Source organism: Tachysurus fulvidraco, chromosome 23 (genome assembly GCF_022655615.1).
Source record: "Tachysurus fulvidraco isolate hzauxx_2018 chromosome 23, HZAU_PFXX_2.0, whole genome shotgun sequence".
In the NCBI taxonomy this organism is placed as follows: Eukaryota; Metazoa; Chordata; class Actinopteri; order Siluriformes; family Bagridae; genus Tachysurus; species Tachysurus fulvidraco.
In genome coordinates this window covers 13,762,224-13,787,675 of record NC_062540.1, presented here as the reverse complement: position 1 = coordinate 13,787,675, position 25,452 = coordinate 13,762,224, and the positions used below count along the sequence as shown (strand labels likewise).

General features: G+C 42.6%; 2 protein-coding genes across 5 annotated transcripts in view; one reads left to right on the top strand and one right to left on the bottom strand.

Annotated features, from left to right (window-relative positions):
* Positions 1 to 4,411, top strand: part of noc2l (NOC2-like nucleolar associated transcriptional repressor) — a 36,491-nt gene extending 32,080 nt beyond the window's left edge. The window contains exons 18-19 of the mRNA XM_027170439.2: positions 3,169 to 3,270; positions 3,812 to 4,411. Coding sequence (XP_027026240.2) covers positions 3,169 to 3,270; positions 3,812 to 3,951 — 242 coding nt within the window. The 3' untranslated portion in view covers positions 3,952 to 4,411. The remainder of the gene's footprint in view (positions 1 to 3,168; positions 3,271 to 3,811) is intronic.
* Positions 4,412 to 8,037: 3,626 nt separating this feature from the next.
* Positions 8,038 to 25,452, bottom strand: part of samd11 (sterile alpha motif domain containing 11) — a 55,486-nt gene continuing 38,071 nt past the window's right edge. For 3 of the 4 annotated variants that reach the window (XM_027170651.2, XM_027170650.2, XM_027170653.2), the window contains exons 6-13: positions 23,469 to 23,609; positions 19,220 to 19,364; positions 13,983 to 14,098; positions 13,399 to 13,477; positions 12,341 to 13,020; positions 11,218 to 11,342; positions 10,669 to 10,779; positions 8,038 to 9,844 (exon numbers count right to left, since the gene is read on the bottom strand). In XM_027170651.2, coding sequence (XP_027026452.2) covers positions 9,605 to 9,844; positions 10,669 to 10,779; positions 11,218 to 11,342; positions 12,341 to 13,020; positions 13,399 to 13,477; positions 13,983 to 14,098; positions 19,220 to 19,364; positions 23,469 to 23,609 — 1,637 coding nt within the window. In that variant the 3' untranslated portion in view covers positions 8,038 to 9,604. The remainder of the gene's footprint in view (positions 9,845 to 10,668; positions 10,780 to 11,217; positions 11,343 to 12,340; positions 13,021 to 13,398; positions 13,478 to 13,982; positions 14,099 to 19,219; positions 19,365 to 23,468; positions 23,610 to 25,452) is intronic. The other variant, XM_027170652.2, reaches the window with a different exon arrangement.

Sequence of the window (25,452 nt, the reverse complement as noted above, 5' to 3'; positions counted from 1 at the left end):
GGTCATGTCTCGGCCAAACACCGTCCTTGCCAAATTCTGCAGCTTACGGTCCGACAGCCACATAAAAAGTCCCGTAAAGGTTGGAGGCAGTTTGAATCGAGATTTCTTCACAATGAACATCTGCTATTCATTGTTCAGAGTCTTCACAAGGCCTGGGCAACTGTCTCTTTGCGCTCTCTCTCTGTCTCGCTCTCTCTCTCCGTCTCGCTCTCTCTCTCGCTCTCTCCTCGTGCGCGCGCCTCTCGCATGGTTTCGCAGGAAGCGATTTTCTTTTTGCAGGCTTGGATCCCAGTGGGGGTTTGTAATTCAAAACAGTTGACTGGAAAGACGTTAGCAGTCTCTCCCTCCACACGAGATTTAACTGGCCCCATACCCTCGCCCCTTAGACCAGGAAGTAAACCCCTCCTAGGGGTCCATTACATGTGACTTAAACATTTATATGGTTGCATTAAATATTTTTTTTCCTCTTATTCACAGCTTAAGCAGTTACATTCGATTGGGATCGTGTCAGGCTAGACACCACTTATCAGTGTGTTAACGCCTTTGTGGTGGGGGGGAAATGGAAAAGCAAGAGCCACCAGGCTGTGTGAGAAAATCTTGCAGTGAGGCTCCTGACAGCAATTAAAGCGTGTGGGGACTCCTGGAGTGAGTGACTGGCACCACTGGCCAAGCCGCCACCGTGTGCCAGCGTGATGGCTGTTGGGGGGGGCTTAGCAGGACACCAGTTGGAGCAAATATAAAGAGGAGCTGTTTAAGCACTCCTTTGTGTACAGTCTCAATATTTAAGGTCATTATGAGGCAGGCTATATCAGAGATATGGTTGTGGTTGTAAGATGAGCCACAGTTCTTTGAGGCTTTTTCTCCACTTTGTTTAGTTGCATCACGTTTAAACCTGTTTACTTCCAACCACAGGTTTGCTTGTATAACTGGACTGATGGGTTGTATGAACTGCTTACATTTCATGTTCCATCTTCACTTTGCAGTAGGTCTCGCTTTGATAGTTTTCTTATCTCGTTCTTTCCTTCTCTCTCCATGTTAAACTTTGTGTGCTTTGCACAATTAAACGATAATTTACGAGGTGCTGAATAATTTTGGGCTCATCTGCAGCACATCGTTCTTAGTTGGTTGTATGGATAAATAAAAATAAACATGACACAACACAACCATAATGATTCCTGGTGATACAGTGTATAACAAATTTTGCACTGTAGCCTCACACCTCTTTGCAGATTTGATGACCTTCACTGTTGGTCTTCCCAGTGATTATTCCCTCAAACTTTTTCTCTTTTTTTTTTTCCCTTATACAAAAATGGTCACAAAGCCCCAAAATCCAAAGAGAGAGAAATCTTTCTGACAGTTTCTGAAATCTGACTGTCAGATAAATACATATCACTAACTTTTTTTTAGCCAGGATTTGATAAGGAGTAATATTTAAATGTCTGCTGATCTTAAAACATCTTTGACGGAAACCGATGCCCATGATTCTTCAGACTTGCATTGTGTGTCCAGCTGTTGCCTCGCCTTCTTAAAAGAGAGTGACATGTCGGTGGTCACTTCCTTTTTTCCTTACACGTGATTTCAGAAATTAATGTCCAGTGCTGCTTTTCAAACATGATTATGAAACAGGTCATGAATCTTCTGTAATATTTTGACTGAAAAATGCAATGACCCACATTTTTGTCCATTAACTCAAGTCTATACACTATATGCTTTTGACTTATTCTGTATCTCTTAAATATATTAAAAAAGATGTCTTGAAGTGATATATTATGCTATATATATGTTTCCATTGCTTATAGCCAGTGGCCTGAGCACATGTTTAAATATACTTTTTAAATATATTTATAATATAAGGCATATTCCAATCACAGTCTGTAGTTCTGGTTTTTCTACAGGACTTTAATCATGAATAGGAAGTTATTGGGATACGTGTGAGCAAATATTGACCCAGAATAGCCTCTCCCTGCTACTGACATTAAGCTTTATTTCCATTTCTATTTAAAACTATGAACAGGTATGATAGCCCGTGATATGGAACACACTGGCATGGAGACTTTGAAGCTGCCGCTACTGTCAGAGCTGCTGAATCAACGCCTTTTGACCAATCAGTATTGAGACTTCAACAGTGTTGTAGTATATAATAGAGATGAATGTACCCCTGCTTGTTCTAATCAGCCATTCGTCCGGCATGTGTGTGATCCTGCTGCATGATACAGATACACATCAAACATCAAAATGAAGAAGAAAGTGACCATTTTTCTCTAACCTCTCTCAAGACTTTTCAACCAACAGAACTGTCACTCAATGTTTTTTGTACTTCTCAATATTACATTTAATTTTAGGGTCAGTTGTGTGATTGTTTTTTTCCCCATCAGATCTTTCTAAAATATGCCATTCTGGCACCAACAATCATATCACAGTCAAGATTACTGTGATCACATGCGTGATTTGACGTGTTGCACTGCTACCATGTGATTGGCTTGTAGAAGAGTAACATGAACGAGCAGGCGTGCAAGTGTTCCTAATAAAGTGGATCTAGGGCTGCATTTCGATTAGTCTCATTTAACTAGACGTAATTAGTTGGGTTTAGTAGTTATTACTTTTATACTAGTTAATAGTTACTAATTTGCAGAAAATAGCAGAGACTTTTCTTAATTTATTCACCACTTGCCATAAACCTGTTGGCTTTCGTGTGTGCACAAACCTCCTGAACTTGCTGTGTTCCTAAACTTTTACTGAACTCCTGCGGCCCACGCGCCCGTCACACAGCCTGTACGCAGCGCTATTAAGGTGCATGTCTCTGCTCGTCAGCAACGCACACGTGGTGCACCACCGTGCTTCTCTCTACTCTGCACATTGGCTCCCCCTCACCACGTCTCGCCTCACTCTGGCTCCTGGGTGCTGCTGAGTAATTAAGGGGGAGGCAGCGTCTGCGCCGTGCTCACCTCCCAGGCGGCAGCTAATCAAATCCCCACTTCAAAGCCCAGAAAGATTCTTCCTCTTTCTCACTCTCACACAGGATTAACAACAAATTTGCCACTGAAGGCTTATTTATTAGTCTTGTATGTGTGTGGTATTGGCTGAGCAAAACGGCAATGTCATGTCCTTAAGACCTGTTTAATATTTGCTTCTATTTTTAAACTTTAAATCTTGTGAATTTTCCCACAGATGGTGACTCCGATAAAGACGAAGGTCTTGAGGATCTGTCAGACATGAGTGGTGAAGACGACAACAGTGATGATGAAGCCTCAGATGAGGAGGAAGATTCAGGTCAGTGTTTCCATGCTGTTTATCATACAGCACATTCATTTTCCAAGGATCTTTTCTGTAAGAGGGGATGTTCTTTGTGGGGGATGAAGAAATCCTTATACTATTGTTTAAGTGGAGCCATGTTAGTTTTGAGGTTTGCTGTATGTGTGCAGCCCTGCAAAGGGGAATGTAGTGTTCCACCTTAAAGCTCGGTTCCCTCTGGAACTTTGTAAGTTCCGGCTCGAGGCTTCTCCTGGAACTTCCATACTATATTAGTGTGACACCTTTTGATTTCTACCAGGGTTTGAAGCAAGAGGCACCTACAGATTCTCAGCAACAGCCCAGAAGAGTGGCACAGCTCACTCATCGCGTTCATATGTGATTAGAATATTTTAAGGGGCTATAATGTTTTGTACGTACATTTTCAGAGAAATCTCATTGAGTCTCTTATATGTTCTAGGATTTATTATTAGGCTTCCTACTAGTGAACATTGATAGAAAATTCAGATAGAGCCATCCGTGTCCTTCAGCGTTTCTGAACTGGTCTTGATTTGCTTCACAGATGGCAGTGAGGAGGCTGAGGAGAAGGCTTCTGGCTCTAAAAGTAAAGCACTCAAGCAGGTGTCGCGCGTGGAGCTGCAGGAGCTGGCAGAAGGAGACGAGGATATGGTCGAAGACCTCGAGCTTTCAGACCAAGACTGATGGCCCCGGTGACTTGGCAAGCAGTTTGTCATGATGCAAGCATGCATCCTGTGAAGAAAATGAAAGCTGCTTAATTGATTTGTAAATCTGGCTCTTTGCACAGGTCAGATGGTGACACCTCTGAGTCAAGTTTCACTATTTTACAGCCAAGTACAAGATATGTTTGTCAACTGTATTGCTCAGTTTGAGTATTTTCTTGTTCAGTATGAACACTTGTGTGAACTATTTTACTATTTCTTGTCTGTCCCCGGTGAATTATATTTTGTTTATTAACAATACATTGCCAAATATGTTAAAAATGATATTGTCTCATTACCTTTGTCTGTTTTCATTTTGGAGTCAGAAAATTAGCAAAATGGCTTTTTACATGTCCACAGCATCATATTTTATGCCACAGGAAATGTACATACAAATAATGTTTTTTCCACCAATAAAATACACCACTTTAACAAAACAAAAATGCCATGTCCCGTGTGTGTGTGTGTGTGTGTGTGTGTGTGTGTGTGTGTGTGTGTGTGTGTGTGTGTGTGTGTGTGTGTGTGTGTGTGTGTGTGTGTGTGTGTGTGTGTGTGTGTGTGTGTGTGTGTGTGTGTGTGTGTGTGTGTGTGTGTGTGTGTGTGTGTGTGAGAGAGAGAGAATGAGAGAGTTTAGCTTGCCATCTTTACTTTTAGTGACATCACAACCTTCAGCTTCCTAATGCGTATATCAGTTTGCATTTAACATAAACCAAGTATGAAAAATGTTTACAGATCTTTTGATAAAAATTAATTTCTCCTTTGCATGGAGACTTTTGGGCTGCTTTATATTTCATTCTGTAAAGGCCATGTATGGTAAGGAGCCAGTTTATTTGCAGTTTGCTTTAAATTAAGTTACCCTTTAAATTAAAGCTTGTAAAGATCCATGTTAAATAAAACGTCTTGCTTACCAAAGTCTGTATAAGAAGATAACGATTGAATGGAGGCAACCTTTTATAATACTCATCTGCATTAATGTTTACTTTGAATTTAAACAGGACAATTGGAAGTAACTGTTTTGTTTCTTAGTAACATGGTTTCTGTTAAAAATTTTACTAATATTAACTAGTGGTTTCACAGATGAGGCAAGTAGTTTAGTGTTTCTTCTCTATTAATCAGTTTGGTAATCAGCCCAGATGGGGAAATCAAATAAAAAATCTATGAAAACACTTCCGTTTCTGAGCTAAGATGAGGTGTCCGTGAGCTGCCTTCAGCTAAATAACTGGCATAAATCCATGGGATTTGCTGCTACATGCCAGGATCTGCTGTGGAAGAAGTTGGTTCCTCTTTGGAAATCTAGACTTGCTAAACTATCGTCAGTTTTTCATTTCATTTATTTCTACTTCTTTGTTTGTTGTTCTAAAATACTTGACTGGGTCTATATACAGTTCAGAAAGGTTGTGTGATTTCCTCACAGTGAATGTCAGGTTATCAACGTGCCATACTGAAATGAACAGAAGCCTGATCAGTTCCACCTCTTACAGGCTGGAATCTTTAAATGCAATCTTTAAACGAATCGTTCACTTTTGACATTCGGGTATATCCAGAATTTGAAACACTCTAACTTCATATGGGATTTAGACACGCGCACTCTCTACGGACAATTTTCGGAGATGCCAATCAACCTACCATGCATGTCTTTGGACCGGGGGAGGAAACCAGAGTACCCGGAGGAAACCTCACCTGGGGAGAACATGCAAACTCCACACACACAAGGCGGAGGTGGGAATCAAACCCCAACCCTGGAGGTGTGAGGCAAACATGCTAACCACCAAGCCACCGTGCCCCTGGATTTAGATACATGCAAAAGAGAAATGTATTTCAGTTCAGGAATGCTTGTAGATTTTAGAACACAAAATATTTAACCCTTGTATGTTGTTCGGGTCTGTGGGACCCATAGTCATAAACATCAATAGTTTTGAAAAGCTTTGCTTCCTTGTAAATTTGTTGATTTTTTCCACTCATAACTTGATTAAATTTGATTTTCTTTTCTTTAATACATTTTATTAAAAAACAACAAAAAACGGGTAGCACTTTAATAAGGTAATGTAATAAAGGTAAAGGGCAAATATTAACCATATATGCTGTTTATATTGCTTGTAATTGGGATGAAGTAAACACCTGTAGAGTATTTTAACATTGAATTGTGTTGAATTAAAAACCCAAAAATGCAGCAGGTCCACCAGACCCACGAACACTGGCTGAGTAACGAAAATACGAACAACATACAAGGGTTACATGAAAAGCGTTTTATCACAAATTTATCACATACAGACTGGCAACTCCTCATTGCTTAGTTCCAGCAAGAGGATATTTATTTATTTTTATGGCATTATTGTATCACCGTACATGAAAATAAAATATAAATTAGGGCCCGTATGCATGCAAATTCTCAGTGTAATGAGTTTCTCCTAGTGATGAAATTCTAAGAAAATTCTTAGAAATCTGGGCATTTACCCTTAAAATTAAGAAGAAGGTCCTAGTAAAGCATCTTACCTCTTAAAAGAGCTCATTAGGTCAAAAAGTGTTAGTAGTGAGGAGGACTTTTAAGAGGTTAAAGAGTTTCTGTAGCAGAGGAAAAAATGGCCTAAAGCTGAAGAGGGAGAAGAACAGTACTGTATACAATATTTAATAATGATAGTGAGTTAATAAAATGACACAGCTTAGATCGGGAAAGGATTATTTTTGTAACCAATCATATTAGAGATAACATCTCCGACACAGCACAGAAATGCCATATATTCTGCTGCTATGTCATTTGGAGATATGCATCTCCGAAACAGAGCAGAAATGCCATAGCGGCAGAAATGATATACTTTGGTGCTATGTCATTTCTGCGCTGTGGAAATGTTTATGTTTACATTACATTTATTACATTTGTAAAATACAGATTACTAATGATCGGTCACAAACCTAATCCCTACACGATATAGATTCGAATATCAACATAGCGACAAAGTGAAGGCTTATAATACACCAGATTTTAAAAGCGCTCTTTTTTTATTGGACAACTAATCACAGTCTTCAAAATATTGTGTCATACCTAGTAACAGGTTTAGCCCCGTCTCCTATCTAATATAAAAGTTTTTGTCTTTTCCTTGCTTAGAGTTGCTCTGAGATCCTGAATCACCCTTAAGCTAAGATTCCTAGCTACAGATAGTGAATGTCCTGTCTTATTCTAAAAAAGAAAATCCTGAACGAATTTCTGTATTACCGACACTGCTGTACAGCTGACGATGCTCTCATTCTCTATATCTAGCCTTGCACTTTGGATCTTTGTATTGCATCCATAATCTCTAATCCTGACAGCTCTGGTGATGAAGACTCAGGGAGTTGAGGCAAAGTTAATAAATTACTGCTACTATTTTCCAAATTTTTCCAGTTTCTTGGCTAGTACATATGTGTTGGCTGTATAACTCTGGGCTAAGAGCTTGTGTCTGTATTGTCGGCCCTGACACAGCCCCCAGTTTCGGGAGTTCTTTTAGATTAAGGTGCTATTCGGAAGCACTGACAAAGTTGAACTTGGGACACTGAGAGAGAGCCTCAGCTGGACAGCATTAGTGAAAATTCTGCTTTGTTTTCACTGAAAATTTGCCATGCTCTGTGTGTGTGTGTGTGTGTGTGTGTGTGTGTGTGTGTGTGTGTGTGTGTGTGTGTGTGTGTGTGTGTGTGTGTGTGTGTGTGTGTGTGTGTGTGTGTGTGTGTGTGTGTGTGTGTGTGCACGTGTGAATATGTGTGTCACTAGGCTTTGCACAGCTCTCACGCTAAGCCCAGGCATCACACATGGCACCTGGTGCTGACAGTCACAGCGTGCAGTCAGGACACTTTTTAAGGCTGGGAGTCCCTGAGGGTCAGTTGGTTTGTAAACGAGGTACGACAGAGAGGTCTCAGAGGCCTTGGCCTGGGACTGTACTGCATGCTCTGACAGCTGCTGTTGACCTGAAACCCCCCTTCACACATACACACACCCCAGTTTCTCCCCAACTGGGGGATTTACCGTCCAGCCCGGGCGCCACTCCCTAACCCGACTGTAGCGGAGGTGGTTGGAAATAAACACATTACTCAGGAGGCATACAGGGGAAAGCATCTGGAAGTTTTCCATAGGATTTATTCCACCCATTGGTGAATAGAAAAATAGGATAAAGGCAAAACAAAGACAGAAAATCTAAACGTGATTTTAATTCATTGCTTACATTTTAAAAAGGGAGGGGAGAAATAAAACGAAATCTTTTAAACATTTGCATAAAGAGCTTTGTGCCTTTCATTTCCCTGCAACAAAGACAAAGGAAAAAAGTTATTATTCTTTGGGTTCCATTTAGAGGACAATTTATTTATACGTTGTATTTTGTCAATCCACCTACAACAAAAAAAATCCTATAAATATTTTTTTTCCTTGTATTTATATGCTTAAGTAGCATTTAAATTGGGACTCTGTAGTTCAGCTAGAATACATAGCAAAAAAAACAAACAAAAAAAGGAAATAAAAACTGAACAAAAGTGCCACCGAGTCAGTCAGTGACAATTTGTTCGGTAATAATAAAAAAATGTCATTCGTGCAACAATACTTAACAAAAAGTACCACTTATGTTACCTTCACTATAATCTCCTCTAAAGCAAGTCTTTTTATTGTACAATTCAATGTAACAATCTCCCACAGTAATATATGTGACCTCTGAATGATTCACCATCTACACCACAGATCTGGAGATCGGATTCCCTCAACCAGCAGACCAGCACAGAGCAACGGAACCAGAAAGTCTTTTATTTTCTTGGCTGTTCCTTCAGATGATGGCTTTTGGTTGTGAGAGTAAGTGCTCTGCGTTCTCTTAACGCCCTGCACAGAGCCCGGGAGCAGCTATGTACCTTTTCTATTTGTCACAGAATCTGTACAATAACAAGCTATCAACTTAAATTCCACATGTCCATTCATCTTTGGTATTGGACTGTGGAATGCATAGTTGCACTGATGAAGAGCAAATGAGTTCCTCGCTGCATTTGTGTGTGTGTGTGTGTGTGTGTGTGTGTGTGTGTGTGTGTGTGTGTGTGTGTGTGTGTGTGTGTGTGTGTTTTAATCCTCTCAAGATGATTCTGTTTCTCAGAACTGGGATTTGAAACGGCTGGAAGCTGGATTAAGAAAGACAAAAACAGGAAAATAAATGGCCTTTTATGTTGGATTTCTCTGCTCTGAAAGGCTCGGAGTACTGCAAGAGTTTGTCACAGCGAAGACAGTGTCTGTCTGTCTGTCTGCCATCTCTCTGCCATGGCATTGAAGCACTTCTGTCTGCTCACGTTTACCTCGCAAATACACTACACACAGTGTTGCTTCCTGTCTCATCTCCAGGCCCCATTTGCTCATCTTTGGATTTGGTTTATTCGCAGCCACTGCACTGGGTGGAGCTGTTTAGACTTGCATTGTTTCAGTCACTATATCTGTACAATTCTTGCCACATTATAAGTGCCTCAGCGCAAAGGTCCTCAAGTTTGCTTTTTTCTGATTTTGGGGGTTGGGGGTTGAGAGGAAGAATAGAACAGTTCAAAGACATCCGCTTCCTCCCATCTCCCCCTTCTCCATGTCCATCTCCTTCCTGTAGTGCTGCTCCGGCTTTACACGGAAGCAGTCTGTGTTTTAATGGTATTCTCTATGAGAGCGCTTTAGTGGAGTCATAAGCTGCTCCCGTAGGAGGGTTTCCGTTTTCCTGCTTGGGGGAGGTGCGGCAGGCCGGAGGGGCACTGAACGGGGAGGAGGTGCTGCGAGCTGAGGGTGGCCGGGTCTCTGCGGGCAGGGGGTCTCGGTCCGGCGGGCGCAGAGCAGATGGTGCCAGTGGGAGAGCCAGCGGGAAGCTGGTCATGTAGAATATTCTGCCAGTGCGTCGGGCCACCTGAGGATAACAGTGACATACATGCTAGAGTTACAACTCACATACAGCATAGACAGGAAAAAGAGCTTCCAAGTGTTTGCAGTATTCTTAAGTTTAATGGAATAGCTTTATCTTTAAGTCAATTAAATCACTTAAATGACCTCACCTATATTTACACCATTAAAGGGAAAAATTACTGAGACGACTAGTTCAATTTAAACCACCATGACCCCGAGCAGGAGGTTACGAAGGATGTTTCAGGTAATATATGCATCATGTACCATAACACATTAGTGTTCTGGTTTCTTGGAACATGTTAAGTTATTTCTTTATTTTTTTATTTATTTTTGTCTTATTAACTCGGAAGTAAGAAGAGACCCTGGTTTTTGTAGCGTAATAATAATAGTACCACAGTAACATAGTGTATGGATATTTCCCAACATTTAATGTAGCTATAAACAGATTAAAAATATATAAGAAATTGATCACAAATTACTGTGGGGCAAAAGAAAAATACTTGTTTTGTAAAGGTATGCATTACACTATCCTATTCAATGACCCCTTTCCTATAACATGTGCTGTGGTGTTTTATTTCTCACTTAAAACAAGTTCCCTTATACAGTATGCATTATATTTAGTAGGTTGTCACTGCAAATTAGGCTTAAATTATGTTTCCAGTCTTAACTGTTTCATTGAAATTCATTGGATTAAAGCAAATTGTAACGGTCTGATTAATCTTGCATACTACCAGAGCCCGGTTTCTTATTAACAAAATGCCCTTTTTAAAATTAACATATATTACACACCAAAAAAAAAAAAAAAAAACCACGCATCTGTTCCAATACCTGAGAGCGGATCTTGAGAGCTGGACCAAGTTTCAGTCCCATGTGGTTGAGCAGGTGCTCCTCAGTCAGCAGGGCTAGCGTCTCTCCATCAATAGCTTGCTCCCGAAACACCTGACAAAAGACACGTGACCTCAGTCTCACAGTCACATGCTCATAACCTTCATTAATGTTTAATCTTTAATCAGCATGCATATAAGCATTCACAGCGATATGGTGAGCTTCTTTTAAATGGAAGTGAGGATGGATGATGCACTGAGCATGCACGTGTTTGTGATGTGTGACGTGTGTGAGGGACAGAGCTGTGAGCGAGACAAAGATAAGAGCAGTGCGGAGCGGCCCTTGGCCAGCGCTCAAACAGCCAACTGGAAAGCGGCTAGCCGTCACTAAGATCTAATAGCGCTATTATAAATTTATCGTTCTGGCCACTATATGAATTTGTAGCCCAAGTCTCCCCCTCCTGTCTAGTCTCTCTCCGTTTCCGGCTTCCCCCCGTATGAGAGGGCCGGGGAGAGGAAGTGTGTGGCGCTCTGCTCCTGCTCTTGTCCTCACCTGGGCGTACTCTCCACAGCCTGCCAGGCTGCTGATGAAGCTGCACACCTCTTCCACACTCCACTTGCTGATGTCCTCTGCCGCCGCCGCCTCCTCCCCATCCACAAACAGACCTCCCATGGCTCCTGGCAGCCCGCCGAGCCAAGAGGAAGCATAAATCATTAGAAAAAGAATCCCCATGAAGCACACACACACACACACACACACACAGCCTCCACACACACACACACACACACACACACACACACACACACACACACACACACACACACACACACACACACACGTACACATAACACGCACACACATAACACGCACATGGCTCGGTTAATGACCCCATCTATTTCAGAGTTCAGTAAGGGTCAGAAATGGGGCCTCTTCCTATGGGAGGTCCCTGCACTGCAGGGTGAACGTGTAGGTAATGTATTTCAGATGGCTGGAACGGTGTTTGGGGAGAAGGAGAGAGAGAAATAGCACCTCCATGAACGGCGATAAACCTTTAGCTGATGGGATTACAGAATATGTCGTATTTCAAAGTCCTGACTCCATGTGACTGGTCTTATAAATTAATATTCATTCTACAGTACTAAAAAATATGCTGACTCATTCATGAAGTGTGATATTAAAGTGTCTGTCTGTGTGAGACTTTGTAGTATCTAAAAATAAAGTCTGCTACACTTTTTGTTGTTTCTCTTGTGAAATTGAACAAATAGTTTAGTATTAGATTGGGTTCTTCCTCCACAGACACACTGTCCTTAAAAGAACCTGCTTAAGTATCTCTCTCTCTCTCTCTCTCTCTCTCTCTCTCTCTCTCTCTCTCTCTCTCTCTCTCTCTCTCTCACTGTATCTCTCTATGTGGGACCTTGTTTGGGTTCTGAATCTGAACTTTATGGGTCATAAAAAAAGCAGGCGTATGATCTCAGACTCCAGACACACTGTGCGTGTGTATGTGTGTGTTTGTATGGTGAGGCAATAAGGCTGAGGCAGAAATCTGCAATCTGATATCTGCAATCTCTGATTTCTTATCTTGGTTATTTTGGACTAGGACCTTAAAATTGTTATGTCTAGACAACACTTTCCATTGGATAAGATTAGGCACTTATATAAAACGATCACAACTCACCAGCGTGGAAATAGGGGTTGGCGTAGGGGAAGCCAAAGGGCAGTGTCTGTCCTGGCAGTATGGGGAAAGGAGGCAGCGCCCCTGGTGGGAGATACTTGGCTTCACTCTTGCTAAGTCCTGGTGTGAAGAGATGATGGTTGGGTGATTCTGGCGCTGTTGAACTGCAGGGGACACTGAGCCTGCCCGAGCCTTCCCTGAGCTCCTTCAGTGCCTCACTGGGCTTGGACGTGTCCTTGCTTTGGCAAGCATTCGAGTTCAGGCTGTGCCCATCTGCTTTTGTCAGTCCCTCTGGCCGTTCCTCACCCACTTCGCCGTCGCTTTCTGAGTCTTTCATGTCTTCATCGTGTCCATCTGTGTCTCCCTCTGTCCCCTTAGACTGGGACGGGTCAACCACTTGCGGCGTGACACCTTTCTTCGAGCTTCTACGGTTGCTGGACTCTTTGAAGGCACTGCTCACCGTCGCCCCCTGGTGGCTGAGTGAGAGCAGAGGTGTGTTGTTGTGGCGCAAGAGCAGCATGGCGTTGCGGCGGGTGACATCATCAGGCATGTCGTGAAGGCTACGTAGAGCTGGGTGCTCAGCAGGCAGACCTGGATGGAGAGCAAGCGGTTCGGCTAACAGGCGTTGACGCTGAACGTTTTCTAGCTCCTTTTGTCTCAGTAGCTCAGCGGACATCTCCAATCTGCAATAAGAACTTTGGTTAGTACAGGCAAAGTGTCACGCACTGACATTGTAGACCAATACAAATTCTTCAGAGTAGGGACAGCTGAGAAAACTGGGCAACTCTGATTTAGCCAATGTATTTATCTATTTTAAGGTTTTTAATGGGTTTATGAATTTTTCATGTGCAATCCCACATTCACACGACACTGTGCTCAAGCAAGTTGGTGTATTTGTGTAGAATTTTTAAAAATTGCAATAAGATGGGGTGTTTTAAGAAAATATTGGGTATCATGGGTATATATTTTAAATCTGGGCATTTTAGAGTAACATGAAGCACTAACTGACATGACATGATACTGCTAGGTGATCACTCCACACTCCACTAATAATTCAATACCTAGCGAGGTTCTGTTTACGCAGCATCTCCTGTTGACGTGCAAACATCTCAGCTTGAGCAGGCTGCAGGAAACCGTATGCTATTAAGAATAAACAGAGGTAAAATCATATTCATCTCATGAGACAGACCATAAAAATACACGGATGTGTAATGGCGAACACAAAAAAGCAATATTTTCAGAATTCACAACATGTGCTGATACTTTATATGTTTGTGTTCTAAGCCTAGTATTCTGGCAAGGGCAAAAGTTCTGACAAAATAAAGAAGATAAAGAAACTGGAGATATAATAAGATATTTAGTGTTTTGAATTTCACAGATATTTGTCTAATAATTAAGTAATATAATAAATTTAAATATTAATGGGTTAAAAAAACTGTAACAGTTTTCTAAAACTGATGTCAAATTCTAAATATCATGTAAATATTATCTTGTACTCAACCCTATGTACAGCCTAATTATCACATGTTAATTATTATTTATTAGCCATGACAATGAATCCAACTAGCAAATGATGTTGCTGCATTATCTATACTATAAACTAACCACATTTGTAGATGAGTGAAGTGAAGAGGGTGATCCTCACCTGGTGCTTGGCACAGAGCAGAGGGCATGCCAAAAAACTGTGGTCGCAAGTGAGGGCCCAGTGCGATGTGAGGAGCGTTCTGCGGGGACAGAAGTGGAGGAGGATGGGATAATTCTCTGTGGGAACACAAAAACAAGCCGACTAAATAAATCTGAAAGACTTCCTTCTTTGTCCTTATGGATGGAACTTCCTGTCCATTAAATGAGTGGTTTGTAATTTTTTTGATCATAGAACTTTAATCACAACAAAAACATTGACTAGTGATCAGTTTGCTAACTGAAACCGTTCCCTCTGCTGGAACATACACACCTGGTGTCCTGCTGAACAGAATGTAAGCGGACAGAGATAAGTAAAGGTTTGGACAAAGTCAAAGGAGTCTTGAAGATTCATGGCTCAAGTCACAAGGCAGATGTGGAGTGGGAGATATGTGAACGCATATTGAAGCTGTGTTTGAAGAATGAATGTGAATGCTGTGATGCTATAACAGTACTAACAATAGCTCCACTCATTGTCTTATCTCTCATTCATTCATAAGTGCTTTATTTTGCCTCAGGAGTATAAATGATGTAATAAATATGCATGACAGCCTTTGTCCAGCAAAAACAATGTATGCCATCTGATTACAAGTGAATGCTGTATGTGAGACCTGTTCATCGTGCCATGTGTCATCGGCTAGACGTCTTGGCTGTCTGCTTGTGATCGGATCACCTGGGACACATGTTAATGCCAGGTGTGAACAGGGCCTATGTCTTTGGATAACATAAGGACTAGACCTACTGAAAAGAATTGATACAAATTTAAGGCTAAAAATTCGTCTGAAATCATAACAGAACCTGATAATGTACTAAAGATCCTTTCAACACACTCAGTATGATTTGTTACCATTATTACTCACTATTCATCTAAGTCTATATCCGGATTACAGTAAAAACTATGTAACAATGTCCATTGTTAAAAGTGCTATATAAATAAAACTATTCTAATATCAAGATTATTGTATGTTTAGGAAGTAAAACATGAATGATAAACATGACTTCAACATTTAATGTCTGAGTTGTTTTGAGTTTCTTGTACTTTGTATGACACGGAATCAGAAGAACTGCCCATTTCAGCAGTCCACTTTTTTAGCAACATGTTAAAAAAATCACCTCTTATTTCTCCAGTATGATAGATGGTGTGTGTTTAACAGTACGTATTATGTAAATGCTGCAAACTTCCTCTTTGCATATTTTCATCCCTCACTTTAGTGCAAGCGTGTAGCAATAGCCTCTCATCAGTTCTGTCACAGTGCGGCCAGCAGCACTGTTTGTACCCCGGGCCTTTCCCCTTCCTCCCTCCCTCCCTTCCTCGCTCACTCCTCGGCCCCGCCACACTGGTAATGAGGGCTGAATACACAATAAGAGCATGTCATACTCTGACAGCTGGGGCGGCCCCTCTGCCTCGCCTGGGCTACAGGCTGAAGCACCTCCTAATTAACACAGACCTTCCTCTTCAACCCTTGAGCACCCACACACATGCACACACATGCACTCACCTACTCCCGCTGTATTTTATTGGCTGCATTCAGCCAATAAATGGTGTTGTGTGGCAAGGGTCCCCCCCACCCCTCCATTTTCAAAAAGGCCCTCAATTATGTTTTTCTCCTTTTGTATGGCTAGAGAATACAGGCAGCTCTTATTCAATACTGCATGCACCTTTATCGAGCAGTGACTGTGAAGTGGAGAGAGCGACAAGAGAAAAGAACGAAGATAGATAAGAGATATTGTACCGAGCAAGAAAATATGACTTGTTAAGTAAGGGATGATGGCTAGTCTGGTGTATAAATAGGAATATATTTTGGAAATATTTAGATCATAGGGATTTATTGCAATGCCACAAAATTTGAGACAGTATGAGACATATTATTGCAAAAAAACAACAACTAAAAACTAAACTAAAATATATATTTGCTATAAGTTTTCATTATTTATTATTCGAATACATTTACATTTGAATACATAATTAAAAGTTAGAATGGTTTCATATTTTCAGTGTGATTTAGCTACTTAACCATGTGAGTATTTCATAACCATTTTCATAACCATCTTTAAAAAGAGTCCCAATAATTCTGAATGATTCATATTATATATTAATATATGGAGTATGTAAAGCCTGTGCACATGCAAAAGAACTCTCACGCACTGTATGAAGTCAACACACAGGCAGGAGTACAGAGTCATTGCTTTGTTGTTGTGAGCAGTTCTTGCTCCAGAGGGAGGGAACCGGAGCAGTGCAGCACAAAACAAACATACCAGCATCCAACATCCAAACACAACGAGGGGAAAGAAACAACGTGAAATCAAGAAAGGAAGAAAAAAGAACCTGCTTTTGTTCTGCGCTACATGGGCTCCCATCATGCCCAAACTAAATAGCCCTTGCATTTCATTATCCCTGAAAACAACAAAAAAAATCTACCATACAAAAAAACAGAACAGGAAAGAAAGGAGACTGAAGCAGGAAGAGGTTGAAACAAGCAGTGGGGGAGGAGGGAGAGATAGAGTGCAAGAGAGTGGAGGGGGGTGTCTTCGATCGATTGGGGCCGCTGTTGAAATGTTAATGCTAATCGTATAATCGCTTTCCGCCGGTGCCTTGCGCTTCGGTGGCAGCGCCAATTAATCTCAGAGAAGGCAGCGCATGACCTTGGAGCCTGGAGCCGGGCGGGCAGCCCAGCCGTGCTTATGTAATTACACTGTGAAGTGTGTAATCACCTGGTCTAATCCCTCAGGCCGCACAATTAGGCCGAGCGGCGCTGGCCGGGGCCCGCCAAGCTTCGTGCCGCCCCGTGCGGCCTGCAGATGAATAACGGTCAATTAAAGCTGCATGACTGGGGCCGCGAGGCGTCCGCTCGATCGTAATTAGCTGTAATCATGAGGAGACGTACCCGGCAGACGTGCTTCTCTTTTTATAGGAAGCAATTTAGAAGGAGGCAGGCTTTAACCGTTTCATTCTGGCTTCCAAGGGGGGTGATAAGAGACGGTTGGGCTAGTAGAGAGGTGTTTTTGTGTTTTGCTGAGACTTAACTCCTTCACACCTCTAGCACACACACACACACAGAGATACACAGATAAATTTTCAAATAGGAAAACTCTTAGTGTTTCCCAAAATGCTTACATGCTCCCTTCATTTAGGTTCAGTTCCACTCTTTCTCACCAGAGGGAAACTATTAATGAGCCATGCTTATATCAGTTTTATATATTTGTCCTAAATAGCAAACCATGTCATACTTCTCACCAACTCTCTCTCCCTCTCCCCCACTCTAAACCTCAGGCGGTTCCCTCATGTGTGACGACCTGTCAGTGTGGCAGCAGTGTTGCACCCTTCCTGTGTGTGTGTGTGTGTGTGTGTGTGTGTGTGTGTGTGTGTGTGTGTGTGTGTGTGTGTGTGTGTATGTTCGTGCTTATGTGTGTGTGTCTAAACTGGCCAGGCCAGAGAGAGATGAGAGAGGAGTGGAGCGGAGCTGACAGGACGGCCATTAATGAGCGGAGCGCAGGGGATTAGCCGCTCTCTGTGCCGCTCTTGCCTTGCCTCGCCTCGCCTTGCCTCCACAGGAACACATTTGCACAGGAAGCTCATTAAAATGCATGAGGCTCTCACTCGTGCTCTCACTCCCGTTCCCCACCACCACCTCCCACCCCCAGACCACTGTCTGTTCCTACTGCCGCTCCACATGCCAAACGCATTAGGATTTGCCTTGCAGATTCCCTAAATGCAATCAGACAAATGGTTGGCTGGGGCTGTAGAGCTATTGATCGCTGTAATGATTTGTTTTTAACAATAGCCACTAATGGGCATTGGATAATCAATTATGGACAGTCGATGAAAAGGTGAGCTAGAGCAATGGCTTTCGGCTCACTCTTTCAGCCTGCCTGGCTCCCAGTCGATGCTTTATATGGGAGGCCGAAATTGGACATGCCTGTCCTTTTTACAATGTCACTTGTAGTCAATGGCAAAAGCATGTGACCCTCTCTGTCCTAACTGGAGGCAATCCAAAGCTACAGCCAATGTGGGGCCATAGAGTATGCACTATTATGAGTAAAGCTAGGGTTAAATCCAGAAAACCAAGAGAGGAAGTGAAAAAAAACACCACCCCTCACCCCTGACCAAGAAAGCATGCAGGGCTAGTTAACATCAGTAGTCCGGTGTGGCTAATTATGGCAGGTGAGCAGAGTAAGGGCTGCTGGCTGGCCCGAGCTGCATGCTGTGCTCCCGTCAGGGCACGGAACAGAACGCAACGCCTACGCTGCCCCCCCCCCCCCCCCAAGCCCACTTCCTCCCTCCATCCCTCCCTCCCTCCATCTCTCATGCCTCGTCTCACCAGCCCATTATCGATCCTCCGGCTTCCCGTGCCACATAAATAATCGACAAGCAATTACCCGCCCACTCCCGCTGCTTGGGCTTTCTTTGGAGGCGGAGGCGAGCGCCAGGGCCTTGCGGGGAGGGGGAAAATAAGAAGGGGGGGAGTGTAGGGAGGTGTGTGGCGCCTGGACGACCGGCAAAGCCCAAAGCCCCATAAATACCGCCTGACAAGATCAAATCGGACAAGGATGCAAAGAAGTAATGCCCACTGGCAATCGGATCCTATTAAAGAGATTTTCCTTTATATCTCTGCCTCAATATCATTGGCCTTCCTACCCCTTTTTCTCTTCATTCCTGACTTCAGCATACAATACAGTTTCCTTCCGTTTTTCTTCTTTTCTCTACAGTATGTGGTCACCCACTCAAAATCAGCATGCAGTATTCATTAGAGTTGGATGCCAGGTTCATTATTAATGTGAAATATTCATGCTATTTTAAAAACATAGGGCATATCCCCTCTGTTTTACTGCTCTTAAAGTGTGCCTGCGAGGTGTTCTCTTTGCACTGGGTCAATTTATCTGCACAGGCTGATCAAATCTGCTCAGTCCCACAATCTAGGTTTGTGAAAGCTCATCTATATGTGTGGTTTGAAACCCCTCTTACTAGAGATCATGAAAGATCATGAAATTTGTCTGAGGAGTAAAGAGAAAAGACCAACAATCATAAGAACTCAAACAAATTTTGGTTTTTGGCTTCCCACCTACCCCAATCACCCAGATGAATCCTAAAGTTTGGATATATCATTTATTTTAAATTATTAAGTGTGTATTACTAGTTTTTTGGCATATGAACTGATATTATGCATGCATGGTATATGTAAATAATGATTTTGTCATACATACCTCTCACTGAAGTGTGCATCCCTGTGCTGGGGCAGGCCTTGTTTCCTCCTCTGGCTTGAGGAGCTGCCAGCGGAAGGGAGGTGAGCCTCCATGGCTCCTGGGTTCCTCACAGCACTCAGAGCCTCCTGACGCACACGCAGCAGCTCTGAGGACAAACACATTGTGATGCTTAGAACATTCCAACATAATCCCATAACTTCTCAGTATGAATTATTATCAGTGCTTCAGGTCAGAATATTTAAAACCACTTGGTGCAGTACAGTTTGTCCTACGAGTATCTTAATGACACCTCATTTGTAGCCCAGAAAGAAATGAACAGGAAAACAGTACACACAATACACACAAATGACCTCATTTATGAGTTACCATCTAAAGCTGAGCTTTTCCTTTGAGTATGTATTCTGTACACAGACTCTGCTGTCTCTCCTCTCTCTCTCTCCTCTCTCTCTCTCTCTCTCTCTCTCTCTCTCTCTCTCTCTCTCTCTCTCTCTCTCTCTCTCTCTCTCATAGCAGCCTGGCCAAGCCCATCTCCCATCATTACCAAACTAACAGGGTCACAACAGGAAGCACACAATCTAATGAAAGGGTGTTAAATAGAAAATCCATCCTGTGCACCTCCCTCTCTCCCTCCCTCCTTCTTTCTCTCTCCTCCGGCCCTTTTTTAATTAGACAGTTCCCGTGGGAGCTGGCGGCCATTTCCGAGGCCGGCGTGTGGGGCTGAGCGATCAGGTCGGGGGTGGCGCGACAGATATTAATGTGCGCAGGGCCGCTGTATTGATCTGTTTATTGCACTTCCCCATGGGGGACCGGACTGACGGCAGACAAGCCCTCTAACAGCCAAAGAGAGAGAGAGAGAGAGAGAGAGAGAGAGAGAGAGAGAGAGAGAGAGAGAGAGAGAGAGAGAGAGAGTCAGAGACAGAGAGAGAGGGCTGAGACAGGAAAAGACAGAAATCCTAACCCTAACTCAATGCAAACTTAAGAAAAACTTCAGAATTCACAGCATACATTTTGCAGCCATTAACGCTCAAGAAAAACCTGAGTTGGCTACAGTTCTCTACAATTTCATAGCACAATCTTCTGTCTTATAAAATAGCATGAATGAAAATAAGGGGATGAAATTCAAAGAGGCTCTGACCCAACTCCCCTCCCCTCCTCTCTGCTCTGCCGTGGCAGGCCCTGTCCTGCCTCATGCACACACATTTATTATTCTCTTTCAACGGCAAGAGAGCTTCGCCAGAGTAGGGTCACCTGGGGCTACAGCCCTGAGCTGAGCAGCCATCCCAAAACCTCCAGAGCTCCAAAAAAACAACAGCAAGATATTACCCTTTATAATTCAGCCCCATTCACACCACACCCAAAGAAATATCTAACAGCATCCCCACCATCACGCGCATGTGTCAGGGAGCAGTGGGAGATGGGAAAAGGCCAGAGCACGTCTTTGACTTTGGAGGCTGTAGAATTCCCCTTCCTTCCTCCATTCCTGTTCATTACATCAAGGGAGGATGGGGAACGGGCGGAGGCCTCCAGGTGACCTTACGGCCCATGGAGGGAAGATCGCAGCAACGTACCCCCCTGCTTCTCCTATAAACCTCACGCATGCACACCCATCCATGCATGCTTCCCAGCCTTTCATTTCAGGGCCTCCTCTTCAAACAGATGAAAGGCCACTCTGCAGGGACTCAGGCGAAAGAGAGTGAGGGCGGGGGGAAAGGGGAAAAAGGAAGGATGCGGGACAGAAAGAAAGAATGGAAAAGCAGGCCAGTGCGAATAGAGTTCTAGGGATGTGTGGGAGAGCTCAGAGAGACAGCTGCAGGGGTTCACAGGGACCTGGCCTGCTCCCGTTAGTGTCAAGGAGCCTATGGCAGGCCCATCACCTAATCTATGGAAGAGAGTCAAGCCTCACAGAAACACATGAAGCACAGCAGATGAGGTGGAGGGTGTGGAAACAAAAAATCAGCCAGGAAAGCAAAAAAAGAGGAGAACTGCCTGAGGACGGAGTGGGATGTTTCTGAGGAGAGAATGGGGATATGATAGGGCCATGAAAGAGTGTGAGAGAGCGGGAAGATGGAAAAAAGGAGGTAAAGAAGCAGCTGGGGCTTGTGTTTCACTGTCCCCAAGAGATTTCTTTGAAAAAAAAAGAAAACTCCAGAAAAACAAGAACCGCCTCCACTGCATGAGCTATGGAACAGGAGAGAAAACAAACAAGATCATATATTAAACCTGATCGTGGATGGAGTGAGATGGAGCAAGAGAGCAGAGGGAGTTTCTGGGACAGGCAGACAGAGATTAAATTTTGTTTGAATGAAGTGTAAATCTAAAGCGAAAAAGTATACACTTTTGCTGGAGGTATGAACACAAATATGCAGATAGAGTAATATGAGAATGAAAGTACAGAAAGTGAAAAGTGGCAGCAAAAAAAAAAGGGAAAAAAAGTTTTCTAAAATGTATGTACAGTAGAGCACTGGGCGAGAGAGTAAGAAAGAGGATATCTCCCATCAAAGAACTGGCAGGCAGAGGCGTTGGCAGCAGTGGATTGGCACAGCCTTATCACAGCCGCATGAGCTCAGCATGCATGGGCAAGCCACCATGCTTACATTCCTCCAGGGGGGAGGTTGAGGGGTTGTGTTCAGAGAACACCTCAGCCCCGGTAAGCCTGTTTTCGATGCCATTGCTTATGAAACCATACACCTGATCGAAGAACTGACTGAAAATCAATGCCACGATATCCTATACCTTACGTTCTCTTAAAAATTTTGTGGATTTTGTTTAGTGGAATTTGTCTTATCCGTGGCATCATCACAGTGTGTGAAGAAAGAAGAAAGTGAGCGTGTCTGTCTCCACATGCCACAAAATGCGTGCTTGCGTGAAGCTGAAGGAGCTGTGGGTGGCAAGACGAGAGACAGAGATTTAACAGAATTGGGAAGGGAATCAATCATAAGCGTGTCTGCAATGCACCACGGTGCACCACCACAAACCAGGAAACTTCCGGGAACAGGAGACTGAGCTTCGCAAATTCACTACGAACTCTTCACACTTCAGCCACTAATTTCTTACACATGCAGGAGGAGAGCAGTTAAATAATTTATAAATCACATCCCCTGAATTTGCAGCCTGCAATTAAAAATCCTTAGTGATCATATATAAAAAAAAAAGAAAGTTACATTTGGATGAAGTCTGCTGCAAAGTGCCATTAAACTTCATATAAATTATAGCTGAAATTCGTATTTTAAAAAAGTTATCAGTGGTAATGATAGACATTTTGTAAGTTTAAAAACAAGGTTAAGATTAAACCACAAATTTTGTAGCTAACTGATACATTTTTAGTTTATGCCATTATTTATAGTTTTCAAACAGCTGCTGTACAACCCCACAACTCTAGAGCCTTAGGGAAAAATCAAGAGTATTTGTCGTTGCCATGGCAGCAGTAATTTAAAGAGTTGGCTTGCAGCCAATCAAGCAGAACAAATCAATACACAGCAAACCTTGGGGCCTGATGGCACTGTTATTTACTACTGTGTGCAGCGGCAGTCACAGATCACTCACTCTGACATTCTGACACTGGGTGAGCTGGGCGCTCAAAATAGAATTGTCAGCAATTTCCACTGGTAGACCATGCAAACTGAAGTAAGGTGTACTAGTATGTTCTAGTATGTTTTTACTCTTTCCTTTAGAGATGTTTGCTTTAGACCTAGCACTTTGTTCAACATATACATACAGTATATTACATCATAATTGGGGAAAATCTGATCTCAGTGACTCTGATCATGACATGACCGCTGGTGTTGGGCAAGCCGGTTCAAGTTTTTAAGAAACTGCTGCTTTACTGAGATTTTCATGCACAAGATGCTCTCAACCAGTTCTGTTAAGAAATGTCCAGAAGTTTCAAGTCTAATGTAGGTCAAATAACCACCTGTTACAACCATGTTGAGCAGAAAAGCATCTCAAAATCATTTCAGTAAATACTAAAAACTTGAAGTGAATGAGCTACAACAACACAAGAGCACACTGGGCTCCAAATATGTCAGCCATGAGCAGGAATTTGAAGCAACCTTAGTTTGAAAACATTGCCTGGTCAGAGCCTGTGTGCACTGTAGGCTTAGTCTTCTGCTGTTGTCAGCCACAATGTTTGCCATATGCAGTCTAATATGGTAGTCTGCTCACCATGGTTAATCACCAGTGGTGAGTGTATACACTGTTCGTCTGAGATTAAAGCAATAAGGCACACATGCCTGTATGTCCAAGAACTCACCGTGACTGCTGGCGAGCTGGTAAAGACGCTGCTGCTGCTCTTCGTAAGAGCCATGCTCGTTCAGCGCTGACATCATCCGCCTGTAGTGCTCTTCTGGGGTCATGTGACTGCCCAGCTCCAGTGCAGGGGTGTGTGAGTTTTCTGTGGAAGAGACAAGAGAATGTGACGATCTAACACCTACAGTATAAATAAACCAAATAAGGGTGAAAAGCTCAACAAACACAATTTCAGTTTGTGATCATGAACACTGCAGTACAATTCAGAACAGCAAGTCGTGGCCTAATGGTTAGAGTGTCTGCCTCCTAACCCTAAGGTTGTGGGTTTGAGTCTCGGGCCGGCCACGACTGAGGTGCCCTTGAGCAAGGCACCGAACCCCCCCAACTGCTCCCCGGGGGCGCCGCAGCATAAATGGCTGCCCACTGCTCTGGGTGTGTGTTCACGGTGTGTGTGTGTGTGTGTGTGTGTGTGTTCACTGCTGTGTGTGTGCACTTTGGATGGGTTAAATGCAGAGAACAAATTCTGAGTATGTCACGTCATTAAGCTTGTTTAATGCAGGTACGGATTAGTGCTCTCAGAACAAATGTCACTGTTCATTCATTCATTCATTCATTCATTCACCTGATTAAGCAGTTTATCACATACACATTCACACATTCATTAACACCTAGCGACAATTTAGCATAGCCAATCCACCAATGTTTTTAGGAGATGGAAGAAAACCAGAGAACACAGAGAAAACCTATGCTAGTTCACTCAGGCTATGTCTGATTTTACTTTTACATGAACACTGTTATGAATGGCAAAATTTATTTTCATATTATATTTTCATATTATATATATATATATATATATATATATATATATATATATATATATATATATATATATATATATTAGAAAGTATGGGTCATGTATGAGCGATATTATATGTTAGTTCAGTCAGTTATGTTAGTTTGTATCAGCCACTTATTAGAGCTATAGTTTTACGTAGAGTATATAACACACTAAGTAGGATCTACAGTACCATACCGTCTTTTGTATTATAACCGAGATAATGAGCAAATGTATTTCATAGAAAGCCATTTATAATTTGAAATATATCATAATAATAATGTTAAAATTTATAATCCTAAAGTTGAAATGTTTAGGTATTTAATTATGTAAAACTAAGAATACATAAATACAAACAACTAGGTTAAAGTTGATGAAGCTGATTTTTGTGAAACGAATGCTACTGCTACTGTTCAGTTTTTCTGTTGTTGATGATACTGTCTTTGATATTTAGGTGATTTGAATACAAAATTTTTAAAGTTTTTTTTTTTTTTAGTTTTTGGATTCTGGATACACAGACTGGGGTTTTATGATTGAGTGACCAAATGCCAGTGTCCACATAAAGTGGAATGACTGAATTATTAGGTATGGACTTAGCAACAGAAGAGACAGTCACCCAAGGCAGAGCTGGTGGACTTGTGTAGGAGGGAGGGTGAAAGGAGAAAAAAATCAAGGCTGAGAGGGAAGAAGAGAGAGAGAGAGAGAGAGAGAGAGAGAGAGAGAGAGAGAGAGAGAGAGAGAGAGAGAGAGAGAGGTGAGGAGAAAGAATAAGAAGGGGGGGATATTTTTACCCTCTGCGTTGAAAGCTGAGTCTGGCCCCAGGCTGGCGGAGCAGGGAAGGGGTGGGGGTGTGAGGGTACTGTGCCAAACATCGGATAATCCACCAAAGGCCCTCAGGTGTGTTTGTAAAAGACGAAGCGTGAGTGAGAGCACGCGAAAGAGAGCGAGATAGAGAGTGTGATAAAGAGAGGGAGAGACTCTGTAATTACCAAAGTATATGCAGGATTTCAGATTTTGTAAGAAACTCGGAATGCGAGTCGCACAAACATATGGCTTTAGCATGCGTCTGCCTGTTCTTCTGTATTATATGCATTTGCATTCATTTGGCTTAGGCGCACACTCACCTGTGTGGAAGGCTGTGAAATTGTTTTTG